Source organism: Cetorhinus maximus, chromosome 17, assembly GCF_964194155.1.
Source record: "Cetorhinus maximus chromosome 17, sCetMax3.hap1.1, whole genome shotgun sequence".
Taxonomy (NCBI): domain Eukaryota; kingdom Metazoa; phylum Chordata; class Chondrichthyes; order Lamniformes; family Cetorhinidae; genus Cetorhinus; species Cetorhinus maximus.
Window position 1 is genome coordinate 77,370,156 of NC_135895.1, and position 18,766 is coordinate 77,388,921.

Sequence of the window (18,766 nt, forward strand, 5' to 3'; positions counted from 1 at the left end):
AAAGCCTGGTTAAGTTGGCTCCTTCTAAAGAGTAAATAATTTTGGACTGAGAATAGGTATCCATGGGCAGGCGGGGGGGCGGCGAAGGGATCCCTTTCAAATTAACCTTGTTGCGACCAACCGACGGGGTTGAATAAAGAAGGGGAGCCAGTTCATTCCTCCTCACCTGGGAGCATAACAAAATTGGGGTCCCAATCGGGAAATTAACAAATTGGGGGACCTCGTCGTTACAGGTCGTAACAAGAAACAAAGAAAGAAAGAGCAAGAAAAAGGAAGAGAGGGAGAGAAACAAAGTGCAAGAAAGAAAGAGGGAGACAGACAGACATAGAGACTTAAATGTTGGTCAAACAGAGGTGCCCCGTGGAAAGGTGTGTTTCAAAGTGAACGTCCAAAAAAATTAGAAACAAAAAGATAAATAGTTTGAGCAAGATTCAGTTAAGAGTAGTTTTGAGCTAAAATGGGGGGAAAATGTCATTTAGGAAATAAGCCCTGGTTTTGTTTTCATTCCAATTCAGGAAGACAGCAGCTGTGAGCTACAAAAGTTTAAACTGGTTAACCAGGTCTGCTTGATGGGCAAAGGAGCCAATTAGTGTGAATACAGGAAGCTGGCTCTCCAAAGCTGCATCCCTGCCCATAACATACTAAATTAAAGGCAAATAAAGGGCACAGGGCAACCAGCATCAGCTGGCATCTGTTATTTTACGTGTGTAACAGCACATCCATTGCAACAAATGGCACACAGGTAATTCTCTCGCATGGGAGGAAAGGAGGAACAACAATTTCAAAGTACAATAAGTTGCATAAAATGTATTCTGGGCTCATGTACAAGCATTCTTTCTCATAACTTTGTAAATAACCACTCCCTGTATTATCACTAATGCACGCATGTGTTCTTAAAGGCAATCATAGCAAAATGTCTCCAAGTGGGGAAACTGTGTTCAGCTACACCATGTAATGTAGAAAATGGTGTTCAGGTATACCATGCAATATAGAAAATGGCGTTCAGGTATACCGTGCAATATAGAAAATGGCGTTCAGGTACACTGTGCAATATAGAAAACTGTGTTCAAGTACACCATGAATTGTAGAAGTGCTGAAATACTATATCCCCAGGATAAGATATACACCAATATTTATTGTTGGCATATCAAGGGAAAACTGGAGATTTTGCACAACACAGAGGTCTACAACCAAATCAGAACCTTGGGTAAGTGTGCTCAATTAAGGTTAATGGGTATCTCTTTTTGGTGTTCAATGGGTATTACCTGCTCCTGCTGCAGCCTGAGAAGCAACCCACGCTGTCGTTTACGGATGGGTGGCATCTTGTCATCTTCTCCTTTGTCTCTCAGGCGTCTGGTTAAGAGAGAATATGGCAGAGTCACATGGTGCAATGATGCTCTAAGTTCCACTCAGACTGTGTAAATCAGCTCACGAATAATGTATATTTTTGCAGTTTTCACCACTGCTGAATTTGAAACTAAACCAGAAGCAGGATGATCAGGGTTTAAGGTTCTGTGAAGTAGCATAATCTCTTTGAAATGTTCCAACTTCAATGCCCTTCTACACTTGCCATACTGAACTCAGAGAAAGACTATCTCCACGAGAGGCTGCTTATTCTTGAATAATTGAAAGTTGAAAGAGGAAGCAATCTCAGAGCACTTTTTTTGTCAAGGTGATCCCCCTTTCTTTAATAGCAAATAGAGGGGATATTTGGAAAAAGATATGCTTTCTATCTAAATGAACAACTGGTATATACCAGCCTATGACTGCAGGACTGGAATTCCAGTTTTCAAATCACAAATTGCAGGGAGGTGATGGTATAGTGGTATTGTCACTGTACTAGTATTCCAGAGACCCAGGGTAATGCTCTCTGGACCCAGGTTCAAATCCCACCACAGCAGACAGTGAAATCTGGAAATTAAAAGTCTGATGGTGACCATGAAACCATTGCCAGTTGACACAGAAACCCAGCTGGTTCGCTAATGTTCACTAAGGTCTACTTTCACTCATTCTTACACCATGTTAACTGTAAGTTTTACTGTATGCATACTGGCTCAGGGTTGAAGGAGCTCTCTCTCCAAGTACCAAGTGTCTCTCAGGCTGTGTTTTGTTTAATGAATGCAGATGGGACAGAGGATATTTAAGAACAGGTTACCAATGGGCGCTAAATGTATAAGTACAAATGCATAGGTAGGCTGCAGCTCTTGTAAAGCGAGCAGGTTTTCAGTCTAGTTTAAATACAAGAGTGATTAATATCGCAAGTGCAATATTATATCTATGAAAGTTGAACAGGGATCAGCCTTGGCCTGAACCATTCTCACCACAAGGAACAGGATAGGAATCCCTTGGGGTCAGTATTCAGGTAGTGTGCACAGTACTTACATTGTGCTAGCAGGTTAGATTGCTTTCTCATGAAACACGGAGGCTTTCACATATGTGGCAACAAAGGAAATCAGTCAAGGAGGATAGTGATCTCTGGAAACAGATTTCTATTCCCATCCTGGATTTGCTGACACCTCACCTCCCTCCAGTCATCCACATCTTTTGGGTGCAGTTTAAACTGGTGCATCAACACTGGAGGGAGCAAAGCACAGCTCATATACATGTTTGGGTCCAAAAGGAGCATCAGCAACCATTATTCAATCTTTGAAAATCCTGGAATGTTAGCCCAATATTCAGAAGGATTTCAGTAAATACAAGTTTCATCAAATTATGCTGCGTGCAATTAAATAATGGACTGGTTAGGTGATCCAGGGGTCAGGATAAATAATCCACAGAAAGTGATTTCAAATCACACCATGACAATTTGAGAATTTGAGTTTTGTTTAAAGAAAATCTGAAAATAAAAAGTTGGTATCAGTAAAAGCGACCATGAAGATGCCAAGCTGTCGTAAAAACCCAACTGGTTCGCTAATGCTCTTTGGAGAAGTAAACCTGTGATCCGTACCCACTCTAGCCTGTATGTGATTACAATCTCATGCCAGCATGGTTTACTTTTAACATTAACATCACACAACTGCCAAGCAATGACAATCTCCAACAAGACAGAATCTAACCTTCTACCCATGACATTCAAAGGCATTACCATTGCTGAATCCCCAACTATCAACATCCTGGGGGTTGCCATTGGCCAGAAACTGAACTGGACTAGCCATATAAATATTGTGGCTACAAGTGTAGGTCAGAGGCGGGGAATTCTGCAGTGAGTAACTCACTGCCTGACACTCCAAAGCCTGTCCACCATCTACAAGGCACGAGTCAGGAGTGTGATGGAATACTCCCCACTTGCCTGGATGAGTGCAACTCCGACAACACTCAAGAAGCTGGACAACATCCAGGGCAAAGCAGCCTGCTTGATTAGCACCCCATTCACAAACGTTCACTCCCTCCACCACCAATGCACAGTGGCAGCAGAGTGTACCATCTACAAGATGCACTGAAGGAACTCACCAAAGGGTCCTTCAACAGCACCTTCCAAACCGCAACCTCTACCACCTAGAAGGACAAGGGCAGCAGGCATATGGGAACACCACCACCTGCAAGTTCCCCTCCAAGCCACACATCGTCCTTACTTGGAAATATACCACCGTTCCTTCACTGTTGTGGGATCAAATTCCTGGGAGTCCTTTCCTAACAGCACTGTGGGTGTATCTGCACAAGATGGACTGCAGCGGTTCAAGAAAGCAGCTCACCACCACCTTCTAAAGGGCAATTGGGGATGGGCAACAAATGCTTGCCTTGCCAGAGCAGCCTACATCCCGTGAAAGAATTAAAAAAATCTTCTGATGTGGGTTAGCAAACTGTTGCATCAATCTGCTACAAAGTCCTTGAAACCTAAGTCTAGCAGCACTTGTGGAATTACCTTCACCACACAGACTTCAGCGCTTCAAGAAGGCCCACCATCACCATTTCAAGAGCAAGGGATGGGCAATAAATATCAGCCTGGCTAGAGATGTCCAAATCCCAAGAATGAATTTGGAAAAAAAATGATTGTAGATCATTGATCAATATTACCTTCATTCTAAGATTAATCCATGACAGTGATAAGGGGAAATATGGTGCGATTATCTGCAATCTATATAGCAGGCTGTTGTAGGGTGGCTGAGTTGTGCTATTAATGAGAGAGTTGATCTGCAAACACTTCTTGGGTAGAAACATTAAGTTTATTTACAATATACTCAGCAGCAACTCCCGCGTGCTTTCAACTCCAACTCTATCTCTACACTGACTGCTAAGCTAGCCCACACTACTCTCCTATTGGTTACTACAGATCACGTGATCTTTCTTAACAAGTATTATTCTTAAAGATACATTACACACTAAATAAAACCATAATTATTACATTCCTCCCCCTTTAACTCGGCTATACATATTATATTTACAAGCACATATTTTTCAAGACAACATAATATTTACCCTGGGTAAGGAATTTACAAGTCCAGTCTTTCAGGTGGTTTCCTGGTACATGTGGAACGTCGCAGCTCCCCAAATTCAGATTCTTTGTCAGGAACCTCCTTTTCCGGAGTTGCTTCTGTGGGCACTTGCAGTTCTGTATCCTCAACTCTTAGAGGAGCATCAGACATGTCAGTCCTGGGTTGAGTATCCTCAACAGGAAACGCTGACCCAGTCATGATCTCTGGTGGAACCATATCTTAAAGATTTGTCTCTCTCTTCCTTAAATGGTCCATATGTTTATGGATGATCCAGCCTTCCACCTCCACATCCTAAGATAGAGGTCCAGTCACCGCGCTTATTTCACCCGGTAACCACTTTGGTCCTCCCCTGAAGTTTTTCACGTATACCGGCTGTCCCACAGCAAATTTCTTCTCACAACTATACTAGTCGTGTCTAGTTTTCTGGCTTCCCTGACTCCTTTCCACCTTCCCCTCTAAACTCGGCATTATTAAGCTCAATCTCATCCTGAGACAGTGTTTCAACAATAATCCCGCAGGTGTGACACCTATTGTTGTGTGAGGGGTAGTCCTGTAATGAAAAAGAAAGTGTGCTAGCTTGGTTGCCAAGGAATCTCCAGTTAGCTTCTTCATGCCTGCCTTGAACATCTGAACCGCCCTTTTGGCCAGTCTGTTTCAGGAAGGGTGGTACAGTGCAGTTTTCACATGAGTAATACCGTTGAGGCTGATAAGCCATTGAAATTCAGCACTCATAAATGCTGTGCTGCTATTGGAATTGACTACTTCTGGTAGTCCATGAATGGCAAAACTCTGACAGTTTCTCAAATGTAGTGGCCGATGTTGGCAACTTCACCTCATATACGTCCAACCATTTTGAATGGGCATCGACTATGAGCAGAAACGTTGTTCCCAGGAAAGGTCCAACGTAGTCAATGTGCAATCCCACCCAGGGTCTACCTGGCTACTCCCATGGGTGTAACTGAATTGTCAATGGCAAATTTTGCAGTTGCTGACATTGCACACAGTGCTTTACTAAACTCTCCATTTCGCCATCCATCCCAGGCCACCATAGATAGCTGCATGCAATGGTCTTCATTTGGGAAATTCCTGGATGAGCACTGTGTTGCTCAATTAAAAGTGGCTCCCTTCCCTTTGGAGGGACTATCACTCGTGCTCCCCACAATAAGATGCCACCCTGGCTGGTTATTTCATGACTTTTGATGAAGTACGGTTTCATTTCGTCAGATACGGGCTCCTGTGACCAACCAAGTAGCGCTTGTTCTCGTACCAGAGATAGTACTGGGTCCCAATTTGTCCAGTCTCTGATCTGTCAAGCACATACCGGTGAGGAATGTCAGAAAGTTAACAGTAAAACAAGCTCCTGTGCAACTGGGACGTGTTCAGCATTTTCTAGTAAAGGCAAACGGCCAAGGGCATCGGCATTTGCAATATGATTGCCAGGCCTATGTGTGGAAGTGTATTCGTATGCTGCCAGAATTACGGCCCTATTAGTACTCCTGTATCTTCTTTCTACCTGCCTTCTCCTTTCTAGCGCAGACTTTAATCTCAGCTTTTTTTTTGACTTCACTGTTGGCTAGACTTCTCTCAGATGCAAGTTCATCTTGTCTGAGCTCAGTGGCTGAGTCTCCCAAAATTTCATTATGTCTGCTTCTTGGAAAATTCTACGACCTTTGCTTCCAAAGCCCCTTTGGCTTCATTTAGCTGATTCTTCAGCTCCTCCATCTCTTTTTTGTATTTGTTTGCTGCCTCCTGAAAAATTGTACATTGTTGTGTCTTCTCTGCCAACTCATTCTTCAGTTTGTTCACAGAGGTGCTGAATTCTTTGCTTCTCTTCATACTTTTCCAGAGGTACAAACTTTGACTTGACGGAATCTTGCAGTGTGTGAAGGTCTTTCAACAGTTTTTTTTTTCCCTTCAAAGGTTGTTCACCTCATCTCGAACTCAGTCAACAAGCAGGATCTGAGTTCCTTCTGCTGCTCTTCCAGGTTTTGGCTTAAGGCAGCTTCATTTTTTCAGGTTGTTGAGGCCTTATACACTCCTTTTCCAAAACAGGAAAACTTACAGCTTCCTTTTGGAATCCCAGTGGCCAATCAAGGTTGGTTTCCCTTAGCCAATTTCACCCTGGTCCTCTGCCTCTCAATATTAACACTGATAGCTTTGCTGAATGGCTTCAATAATGGGCAGTTACTCTGCTTATGCTTTTTACTTGAATGTCTTCACCCGTATATGTTTTTAGCTTGGCGGCTGCTTCTTCTAAACCTAATTGATGTTCACCGTTATTCAAATATCTGAAGGTATGTTCCCCAATTACAGTAGTGGAAGCTCCCCTGTCCGCTTCCATTCTAACAGGTTTGTCATTTACTTTCACTGTGACAAATATTGGTTCTGTCTTTCCAATTTTCAGATTAAACGAGTAAATGTCTGAATTTGTTGCTTCTACGTTGTAGATTTCATTGGGCTTCTTTTGTTTACAATCCTGCTTGAATCTTTCCTTGCATTGCCTCATCATATGTCCATTTCTATGACAATAGCAGCATTCAGGTTTTTAAACTGCCAATCACAAAAAGACTGATTGTTTCCACCTCTATCAAAATTATTCTCTGATTTCGCTGCTAAGTTATTTTTCTTCATTCTTTGGCTGTTCACTGCTTCTCGGCAGAGTCTCACTTTCTCGTGCCTCTTTCAGCTGAGGTTTCCTGCCCGATGTGGAGGACAGCACCATTTTGCGCAACCTGTATTGTTCTTGAATCTCTTACTGCACTTTTCATGGCCAGTGCTATCTCGAGCACCGTCTTGAAATCCAGATTCACTTTGGACAATAATCTTTCCTAAATAGTGTCCTCTTTCACATCACGCACTAAACAATCTCTGAGTATGTCATTCAGGGTCATAACAAACTCAAAATGTTTCGTTAGCTGCTTCAAATTTGCCAGGTAGCATGCAGTTATCTCACCTGGGGCTCTATTTCAAATTAAACTTGCACTTCTGCATCATGACTGAGGGCTTTGGTTGAAAGTGACCCTTCACAAGGTCCGCCAACTCATCAAAATTCTTCGAATCTGGGGCACTGGGTGCCATCAAACTTCGAATCAAGCTGCAGGTTTTGCTCCTACAAGTACTCAAGAGGATTGCTCACCTCTTCTCCCCTGTAATCTTCTTCGCTTGAAAAAAGAATGTGAGGTGTTCTATGTATTGAGGCCAATCATCTGTGGCTGACTCAAAAGGGTCAATTCTCCCAAATTGTGGCACTTTGAGAGGGGACAACTTCTTCAATTCTAATAGAGCTGGCTACTTACAATCACTGGGCAAGGTACAGTGCCACTTTCTTTTTAACTTGATTTATTCTGTTCAATCCTGTTTTATCCTTATTGCCAGTTTGTTATAGGGTGGCCGAATTAAGCTATTAACTTCTTGGGTGGAAACATTAAGCTTATTTACAACATACTCAGCAGCAACTACATGTGTACTTTTAACTCCAACTCTACCCCTACACTGACTGCTGAGGTAGCCCGTGCTACTCTCCTATTGGTTACTACAGATCATGTGATCTTCCTTAACAAGCATTATTCTGTAAGGTAAAGGTACATTACACATTAAATAAAACCATAATTACTACACAGACCCATCATAACTAGAAATGGAAATGGCATCCCCATCCCCTGGGAAGTATTAATGTTATTAATACACATTCCCTAGACTGTAATTTTGAAAGGTTATCAGGTTTGACATCGCTGCTTAAGACAGCTACTCACTTCTTCTGGTGCTCCAGCCAGGCCAGCTCTGCTTTGGTCTTTTCCTTCAAGGCTCGTTCTCGCAGCTTGAGGAGCGACACCTGGTGCTGGGCACGCATCTCCTCTTCTTTCATGTACTGTCGCACCATCTCCATGGTGAATTTGGAGAAACTGTCCTGTCCCCCAGAGAAAGGCATGCTCAAATCATGCTGAAGAGAGAAAGACAGAAAGACAAATGTTACACCGAGTGAAGTGAGCTGCTTCCCATTGACCTGAGTAAAACTTGTCCTTAGCCCAGAAAAACTCAGGACCCAAGGTTAGACAACAGTAACAACTAAAGTAGCTACCAGTGCCCTCAGACATGCCTGACACATGCTACATCATGTGTGAACTTGCCAAATTGTCCCACTATTCATCAGGATTAGCGAGTGCTGTCAGGCTCTATATAATTTCATCTTCTGTGAAATAGACCAAGGTACCAACCTTACTTTGGTCAGGGTTTCAGCCACTGATTTGCTGCCAGATTCTGGGGAAGAGCCAAAAACAAAACTGACAACTGGATAGAAGCTGCTTTTGGAGAGAGTGGGGATGAGTGGTTTCATTGACATAAGAACAGCAGGAAGCCATTTAGCCCCTTGATCCTGTTCTGCCATTCAATGAGATCGTGGCTCATCTGCAACCTAACTCCATTGCCCTATTGCTCCTTTGCCCCATGTCCCTTAAGAACTTTGGTTAACAAAAATCTATCAACTTCAAATGTAAAATTTGCAACTGATCTAAGATCAGTCACTGCTTGTGGAAGAGAGTTCCAAACTTTGACCACCCTTTGTGTGCAAAAGTGTTTCATAATATAATGAGTTCTGACTCATGTTTTAGACTATGCCCACTAGTCCTAGACTCCCCAGCCAGCAGAAATGGTTGCTCTCTCTCCAACCTGTTTCCCTTAACAGCTAGAAAAATGTATTCAAATCATTCCTTAACCATCTAAATTCCAGGGAATATAACCCTCGCTTGCGCAATCTCTCCTCTTAATTTAACCCTTGGAGTCCAGGTATCACTCTGGTAAATCTATGTGGCATTTCTGGTAAGGCTAGTATATCCTTTCTATGGTGTGGTTCCTAGAACTGCACAAAGAACTCCAAATGTGTACTAAGTAGGGCTTCATATAGTCAAAGTATGACTTCTATCCCCTTGTATTCTAGTGCCCTAGATATGAAGGTCACATCCCATTCACCGTTTTGATTACTTTCTGAAACTGTTCATGATATTTTAATGATCTATATACAAAAACTCCCCATCGCCAAGTCCACTGTTCTTAGTTTTTTACCATCTAGAAAATACCCTGTTTCATCCTATTTTGATCCAGCCTCACACTTGCCTACATTGATATCCATTTGCCACAGTTTTTCCATTCACTTAATCTATCAATACCTCCCGTTAATTCAACACTACTGAGATCACTGCCCATCTGTGTGCTATCAGCAACTTTTGGATATGTGGATTACTATGCCATCATCCGAGTGGTTATTAAACACAGTGAATAGCTAAGGTTCCAACAAAGATCCATGTGGGACACCACCAGTCACATCCTGCCAATTACCCATCATCCTTAATTCACACACCACACCCTACAGTGTCTGATGCACCTATTCCAACTACTGGGCTTTCCACATAATCTTGCTACCATGCCTTATTGGTGAAAAAAATTAGAAACACAAGACCAGGAGGAGGCCATTTAGCCTCTTGAGCGTGCTCTGCCATCCATTGCTCATCTGTTTCTTAGCTCCATTCACTCCCTTTCGTTCCGGGTTCTTTAATATACTTATGGAACAAAAATCTATCAATCTCAGTTTTGACATTTTCAATTGACCTCCCCCTCCCCATTCTCGACAGCCTATTTTTTGTAGAGGGTGAGGGACCATATTTCCACTGCCCTTTGTGTAAAGAAGTGCTTCCTCATATTTCCTCTGAACAACCATGCTCTAATTTTAAGGTTAAAGCTCCCTTGGTCTGGATGACTCCACCTGAGGAAAGGATTTCGATCTACCCTATTAAATTAGTTAACTATCTTAAACACCTCAATCAGATCACCCCTTAATCTTTTATGTACAATGGAATTCAAGCCTAGTCTATATAACCTGTCCTCATGATTTAATCTTTTTAGCCAGGTTATTGTGGATAAATGTCACCCCAGCTCTAAGCACTGAGATTCCAGTGATTGCCACCAAGGTCCCCCACCCAGCCACATGCGTGAACTCACTTTGACAGCTGTTGAGGCAGACTGATCCCGAGCCATGTCCTCGTCTGAATCATCCTGCCGGCTGCGTTTCCTCTCCATGTTAAAGCGGCGGTGGCTCTCTGATGGCAGAAGGGAACGGAAGGATTTCTCTTCAATCTCGTCTTCGGTCATCGACTCATCAAACTTAAGGGAGTACTCGGTGACAACGGAGGCAGAGTCTGCAGAGACAGTAGATGGTTTACAATGGGCAAAGAAAAATAACAGGCAGAGTACGAGGAAGGATTTTGGTCCTCTCCGTACAAGTTTTAGCAATGTTAAAAGCATGGGATAGAAACCTTGGACTAACTACTTGCTCAGGGAGCTGAGTTTGGTTAAAATTACTGCTTTAACAACAGAACTGTTACACTGAATCATTGACTGTTTAAGGGGACATGCTTGGAAGATTGGCCAACTTATAGAAGTATTATTCAGACTATCTGGAAGGTCATGAATAAGATGGCCTTGGAGACTATGGGAAGCCAACATAGACACCAAGTACTGTTTCTGGGGTCACAAGAAAGTAAGAGGGGAAAGTTATTGATAGGCTGTTTTGTGCCAGCAAGAACAGCATCAGAGGATTCATTCTAAATTGACGACAGTCCACAAAGCCAACCACAAAGGATGTCAATGGGGAAGGAACCTCCCAAGCAAGAGAACTGGCCACTGAGTTTTCAGTTGCACTTCTGACTTAAAGGTTGAATACATCTATCTGTAAAACTTATTTTACTTTGTCAATAAAATCAATTAATCCAATAAAAGATTAAAACCATGGTTGATGTTGCCTCTGATGATCAAGAGTAAAGAGTTAAAAACAAAAAGCTTACAAATTGCAATTGCAAATACTGAGAAATATTTAGCATCAGGATAAAATATACTTGGGCACCGTCAGCCCAGCTCCCTGTGGGGAGGCACCACATTTTGGCATGTAAACGATTCTAAATGTAAATCTTCTTCATAAAGTCCCTCGGTAAGGAAGACTGCCCCGGGAAAGGTAAATGCTTTCACTTCCATTTCACTGATCCTTCATGATAGGATTGCTGGACTCGATCAATCAGTTGCAGGCACTAGCACTTCAATTCACAATAACCTGACACCAAACATTCAACAAGTGCTTGGCTACCTGTGGCTGCTTGGGCATAAGTGGTTGAGTGACATGGGGTTTATCTCCATCACTCCCTGTCCCAAAAAAGAAAATTAAAATAAATTGAATATGTTAAATTAAACCCAAACTGAATTGCTGAGTGGTCGTGGAAGGAAGATCACAATCTCTCAAAGGAATACGTGTACAACTTCACCAATCTTAGCAACATTACACAATTACTGCAGTTCACTGAGTAAATCCAACACTTACTGCTTTTGTGCATTTACGCAACTGCCTGCCCCTTTGTTGATGAAAGTGGCCGAGTAAATGGGCCACACAATACAGCTAATGGCGCTAGAGTTAATTATTTTTATTGGCTGTCGAGAAGCAGTGACACAAGCATTTATTGCTCATTATAGTGGGTCCCAAGAGGATTGCGGTGGGCCTGCTCTTTGACCCGCTGCAGTCCATTTGGTAAATTTGCTGCCACAATATATAGTAAGGGAATTCAAGGATTCTGACCTTCCGGCAAATAGCACTTAGGGAATCCAGATCTCCTGCAGCCAATAGTGCTCATTTAGCTTGGAATCTGGGATACTGGCATCTGCATAAACTACCTCTGCAATTTCAGCATCAAATCTGGCTTCCCTGCCCTAGCTGCAGAATCACAGACCCAAAGAAAACAGAATAAGGGAGCTCTGGTTCAAAGGCAAATGGCTGGCTCATGGAATTTGAACTAACCAATGTCAGTGTAGGTGGTTAAAATTTGATCCTAATTTGCTATTTCCTTTGGGAGGGGAAATGTGGCAATAATAGATTTTCTTGATTCTGATCATCTAATTGTAGATACGTATTGCCCCATTAAATTCATGCGATGAGTGGAGGGAGAAAAGAGAAACTCTCATTTCTGGTTAAAGAACTCACCTTTCTCATCAGGTAATGAAGGCACACTGTCACTGTGGATCGAGTCGTCAGCTGCTGTGTGCACCTCCTCTTCAATAGAGCTATTTCCTTTTTCTTGACGGGAAGCTCTGCTCTCTGCTCTTTTCTCCAAGGAGGGTAAGGAGGGGCTGTCTTGCCTGCTGCTGCCGCTGCTATAGAAGTGACACAAGGATCAACATAGTTGCGATAAAAAAAGGCATAGTTTATTGTCAATTTCAATTTTGAATAGATGCCCTTTACGAGAGAGTTGGGAAAGGTATCATGCTAAGCTACAATAATAAATTGCACAGTGACATTATCGTAGAAAAAGCCACAAGGTGATTCACAAAAAATGTAATCAGACATAAATTGACATCAGGTCAAAGGGTAAAATTTTAGGAGAAATGGCCAAAACCTGGGTCAAAGAGCTGGGATTTAAGGTGGGTCTTAAGGGGGCTGTGGAAGCCAGCAGGGAAAGAATTTGAGGATGTGGCCCCTAAACGGCTGAAGGCACAGCCGCCAAGGTTGAGTGGGGCAGGAATGATACATGAGAGGCCAGAAGAATAGAGGATATCTTGCTGAGTGACCTGGGGGCAGTTGGGGTGCAGTAGCCATTGAGGATTTCAAAGCAGAGGCAAGAGAAATGGAATAAGATGAGGTGTTTGATGGACACAGTACTGGGAGGACCAGGGCAAGAGACTCCTGTCTGATTTGGTGATGTGAGCCATATCATTACCACAGCAGTGTGAGCACAGCAAATGGTCCACCTGGCAAGGAGGCAGATAACCTGAAGTTGCCAGGTTTATGCAGGGTTGGTTACTCTCAGTTAGGGTAGAGGCTTAGGTTCCACAACTGATTTCAGTGGCCCCTGGATCAGGGTGATGGAAAGAAACACAATTAAGTCAGCCAGCGTTCTTGCAGCTGAATACGACGTAGAGGCCTGGCCCTTTAGCAGTGTCCCTAACTGCAGGCAAGTACAGGATTAATTCAGAGGTAGCTCAAACACACAGAACACCCAATTGGACAAGCTATTAGAGGGCTGCTAGCACCAGAGGAACAATGCTCTATCAGGGGAGGTGATGAGTGGGAGCTGGAGTATAGTGGGCACTTAATAAGCAAAAGACAATAAGTCAATACATATGTGTAAAAGCAGTTAGCGTAAACATAAAAACCACACCTTCGATCATGATGTTTGCATCTCGATGACTCAGTCAGGCTGTCTAATGAAGCAGAGTAATGAATTTTCGAATCAGGCAGTTTCTCCACAGGTCCAGCTGGGCTGCACTCATTCTTTCTGCTGTGAACAAAGGTGAAAAAAAAGCTGGTCAGTTCATTCCCAGTAAGTCTCTTAATTCAATCTCTTCCAACCATGGCAAATAGTTTATTATTATTTCTAACAGTTTTTCAGTCGGGTCCCCTCCTGCATCAGTTCAAATGAGAAAAGGGATCAGTGTTGTGACATTAAAAACAAAGTGCTGGAAAAACTGTTTCGCTCTCCACAGGTGCTGCTAGACCTGCAGAGTTAACATTGAGTCCAGCAGGACTCTTCTTTGGAAGCAGAATCAGTCATCATTCTGGACTGGAAATATTAACTCTGTTTCTCTCTCCACAGTACTGTGGCACTGGGCTATGCAGACAAGAAACTGAACTGGACTAGCGATATAAATACTGTGGCTTCAAGAGTAGGTTAGGGGCAAGGAATCCTGCTGTGAGTAACTCACCACCTGACTCCCCAAAGCCTGTCCACCATCTACAAGGCACAAGTCAGGAGCGTAACGGAATACTCTCCACTTGCCTGGATGAGTGCAGCTCCAACAACACTCATAATGTTCGACACCATCCAGGACAGAGCAGCCCACTTGATTGGCACCCATTCCATAAACATTCACTCCCTCCACCACCGATGCACAGTAGCAGCAATGTACACCATCTACAAGGTACGCTGCAGGAACTCATCAAGGCTCCTTCGAAAGTACCTTTTAAAGCCATAACTGCCACCATCTAGAAGGATAAGGGCAGCAGATACATGGGAACACCACCACCTGGAAGTTCCCCTCCAAGCCACTCATCAACCTAACTTGGAAATATATCGCCATTCATTCATTGTTGCTGGGTCAAAATCCTGGAACTCCCTCCCTAACAGCACTGTGGGTGTACCTACACCACATGGACTGCAGAGGTTCAAGGCAGCTGCTCACCACCAACTTCTCAAGGGCAATTAGGGATGGGCAATAAAAGCTGGCCTAGTCAGCAACACACACATCCCATGAATGAATACAAAAACGTTTGATCCTTTGTACAGACTGTTGGCTGATTTTAGTTTTCGGTCTTGTTCTTTAAAACCACCTTACAACAGGTCTTACATAAGGGGACATACAGACAACATCCCAAACTTCAATTATATTCACAACAAAAAAATCAGGCAACATGGTTTAATTGACATGGATTAATTGAGCCTCAGATGGGTACACTGGATAAACTCGAGTTAGATTAACTAACCTACAGGTACATTTGTCCAGTGAGCTCACTGATCTATAGAATGTTAGTCATACTTCCAAATTCAATTTCTCTCCAAAATGAGCTTGCTCAGGATACTGTGGAATTAGTTTGCTCTTGCACAGTTGGAAGATTACAGAGTGAATGGCTTAGACTGATGGCTAAATAAAAGCAATTTTATTTAGCTATTCGGCCCATCAAGCCTGCTCCACCATTCAATCATATCACGGCTGATCTGATTGTGACATTAACTCCACTTTCCTGCCTGCCCCCACCGTAACCCTTATCTCCCTTGTTGATCAACCTCCTCTACTCTGTGGAAGAGAATTCCAAAGACTAACGACCCTCTGAGAGAAGAAATTCCTCCTCATATCTGTGTTAAATGTGAGACCCCTTATTTTCATACTGTGCCCCCTAGTTCTAGATTCTCCGAGGGGAAATATCCTCTCTGCATCCACCCTGTCAAGCAGTTTATATGTTTCGATAAGATCACACTTCATTCTTCTAAACTCCAATGACTATAGGCCCAGCCTGTTCAACCATTCTTCATAAACAACCCTTTCATCCCAGGAATTAGCTTAGTAAACCTTCTCTGAACTGTCGCCAAGGCAAGTATATCCCTCCAGTTGTTTTTCAGGGAGCAGAAAAGAGGTCTTTCTCAGTGCCGTTTTGGCCTGCATGGAGGGCTGGTGAATAAGGGTTAATTTCTATTAAGGTCTACTTTTTTCTTTAATTTTACAATGAATTTTTTTACTCTAAGTTCAGAGAAGTTAAGTTTTATTCCAGCCTTAAAAACATGGATACACAAGCTCTCTCAGAGCAGCTGCAGGTAGTTAATTAGGTAGCCAGCTTAAGCTAGTTTTCATAAGCTTGAATCAGTTGTTTTTCAGGGAGCATAAAAAGAGACCTTCCTCAGTGCTGTGGCTCAGTTCATAGCACCCTCGCCTTTGAATCAGAGGGTTGTGGGTTCATGTCCCACTCCCGGAAACCAAGAACTGTGATTGTACTCGAAAGAGTTGCAATCTGTGACTGTTGATAACTCGAAAGAGTTTCATCTGCACTGAGTGTGCTGCGTTGGGTGAACAGTGTAAAGTGGGAGTTTAGTGAGTGAGAGAGTTTGGTGAGGGAGCTGCTCCTTTCTTTTTCTATCTTATTCAGCCTCCAGCAGCTGGCTCTTACTTTGGTACAGGGGAAGATGATGATTGGTGAGTAACTAATAAGTTATTCCACTTATTCTAATCGTAATAAATAGTTTTTAAAGTTACGGTAATGTAGGTCAGCTTGGCCAAGTAGGACGTACATCCTGCGGTTTGTGTGAAATCATGCATGCACCATTTGTCCTAGACGAATACATCTGCAGGAAGTATCATCGGCTGCAGAAGCTTGAGCTCCAGGTTTGAGAACTCGAGCAGCAGCTAAAGTCACTGTTATGTATCCGTGAGTCAGAAAACTACGTGGATAAGTGGTCACACCGCAGGTTAGGAGAGTACAGGCAGAGGGGGAATGGGTGGCTGCCAGGCAGTCTAAAAGAACCAGGCAGGTAGGTAGTGCAGGAATCCCCTCAGCCTATCTTGCTTCCTAATCAGTTTTCCATTTTGGATACTGATGAGGGTGCTGGTTCACAGGGGAGTGCAGCCAGACAGGTTTATGGTACCATGGGTGGCTCAGCTGCACATGAGGGAAGGAAGGAGAGTGGAAGAGCAATAATAAGGGATTCCATAGTCAGGGGATCAGACAGGCATTTTTGCGGCAGTAAACATAATTCCAGGATGGTGTGTTGCCTCCCTGGTGCCAGGGTGAAGAAAGTCACACAGGAGCTGCATGGCATCCTTCTGGGGCAGGTGAACAGCCAGGGGTCAGGGACCACATTGGTACCAAAGACACATAGGTGGGAAGAGGGATGAAGTTCTGAAAGCAGATTTTAGGGAGTTAGCAAGGAAATTAAAAAGCAGGATCTCAACAGTAATCTCCGGATTACTCCATGTACCACATGCTAGAGCACTGGAAAAGGAGAAATGGGCAATTCAACACGTGGCTGGAGAATTGGTGCAGGAGGGAGGGCATCAGGTTTCTGAGACATTGGGACTGGTTCTGGGGCAGGTGGGACCAGTAGAAGATGGATGGATTACACCTTAACAGGACTGTAGCTAATATCCTCCCAAGGAGATTTGCTGGTGCTGTTGGGGAGGGTTTGTTAACTAGTTTGTTAGGAGGATGGGAGCCTGAGGGGATACTCAAATTGGAAGGAAGTAAAGCTGATAACAGGAAGTAAAAAAGTGGCAAGTGAAATTAGAAGGCAGGCGAAACAAAGGCGAGCATCAACTAAGCTTAGAATGTGGAATAATGTCAAAAAGACAAGGTTAAAGGCATTCTACCTGGATGCAAGCAGCATTTGCAACAAGGTAGATGATTTAAAGGCACAAATAGAGGTAAATGGGTATGATAGCTAACAACTTGCATGCCAAATAGCATAAGCAGTATAGTAGTAGGCAGAGCTAAGCAATCCCACAATCAACAGATCAGATCTAAGCTCTGCAGTCCTGCCACAGCCAGTGCTGAATGGCGGTGGACAATTAAACAACTTACTGGAGGAGGAGGCTCCACAAATATCCTCATCCTCATTGCTGGGGGAGCCCAGCACATCAGTGCAAAAGATAAGGCTGAAGCATTTGCTACAATCTTCAGCCAGAAGTGCCGAGTGGATGATCCAACTCTGCCTCCTCCGGAGGTCCTCAGCATCACAGATACCAGTCTTCAACCAATTCGATTCACTCCACATGATATCAAGAAACGGCTGAAGGCAAAGGATACGGCAAAAGCTATGGGCCCTGACAATATTCCGGCAACAGTACTGAAGACTTGTGCTCCAGAACTTGCTGCACCCCTAGCCAAGCTGTTCCAGTACAGCTACAGTGCTGGCACCTACCCAATTATGAGGAAAATTGCCCAGATATGTCCTGTCCGCAAAAAGCAGGACGAATCCAACTTGGCCAATCACCGCCCCATCAGTATACTCTCCATCATTAGTAAAGTAATGGAAGGGGTCATCAACTGTGCTATCAGGCAGCACTTGCTTAGCAATAATCTGCTCACTGACACCCAGTTTGAGTTTTGCCAGGGCCACTCAGCTCCTGACCTCATCACAGCCTTGGTTCAAACATGGACAAAAGAGCTGAACTCCCGAGGTGAGGTGAGAGTGACTGCCCTCGACATCAAGGCTGCATTTGACCGAATGTGGCATTAAGGAACCCTAGCAAAACTGGAGTCAATGGGAATCAAGGGGAAAACTCTGCACTGGTTGGAGTTAAACTTAGCACAAAGGGAGATGGTTGTGGTTGTTGGAGGTCAGTCATCTCAGTCCCAGGACATCACTGCAGGAGTTCCTCAGGGTAGTGTCCTCGGCCCTACCATCTTCAGCTGCTTCATCTATGACCTCCCTTCCATCATAAGGTCAGAAGTGGGATGTTCGCTGATGATTGCACAATGTTCAGCACTATTCGCGACTCCTCAGAGTGAATCAGTTGATGTTCAAATGCAGCAAGACCTGGATAATATCCAGGTTGGTCTGACAAGTGGCAAGTAACATTTGTGTCACACAAGTGTCAGGCAATGACCATCTCCAACGAGAGAGAATCCAACCACCTTGATGTACAATGGCATTGCCATCACTGAATCCCCTGCTATCAACATCCTGGGGGTTACCATTGACCAGAAACTGAACTGGACTAGCCATATAAATACTGTGGGTTCAAGAGCAGGCCAGAGGCTAGACATAGTGCAACGAGTAACTCATCTCCTGACTCCCCAAAGCCTGTCCACCATCTAC

General features: G+C 43.6%; 1 protein-coding gene across 7 annotated transcripts in view; it reads right to left on the reverse strand.

Moving 5' to 3' along the window:
- cep350 (centrosomal protein 350) overlaps positions 1–18,766 on the reverse strand; it is a 209,842-nt gene that overhangs the window by 61,627 nt on the left and 129,449 nt on the right. For 5 of the 7 annotated variants that reach the window (XM_078561488.1, XM_078561484.1, XM_078561482.1 and 2 more), the window contains exons 21-25: positions 13,622–13,741; positions 12,448–12,617; positions 10,425–10,621; positions 8,186–8,373; positions 1,266–1,353 (exon numbers count right to left, since the gene is read on the reverse strand). In XM_078561488.1, coding sequence (XP_078417614.1) covers positions 1,266–1,353; positions 8,186–8,373; positions 10,425–10,621; positions 12,448–12,617; positions 13,622–13,741 — 763 coding nt within the window. The remainder of the gene's footprint in view (positions 1–1,265; positions 1,354–8,185; positions 8,374–10,424; positions 10,622–12,447; positions 12,618–13,621; positions 13,742–18,766) is intronic. The other 2 variants (XM_078561487.1, XM_078561483.1) reach the window with 1 other exon arrangement.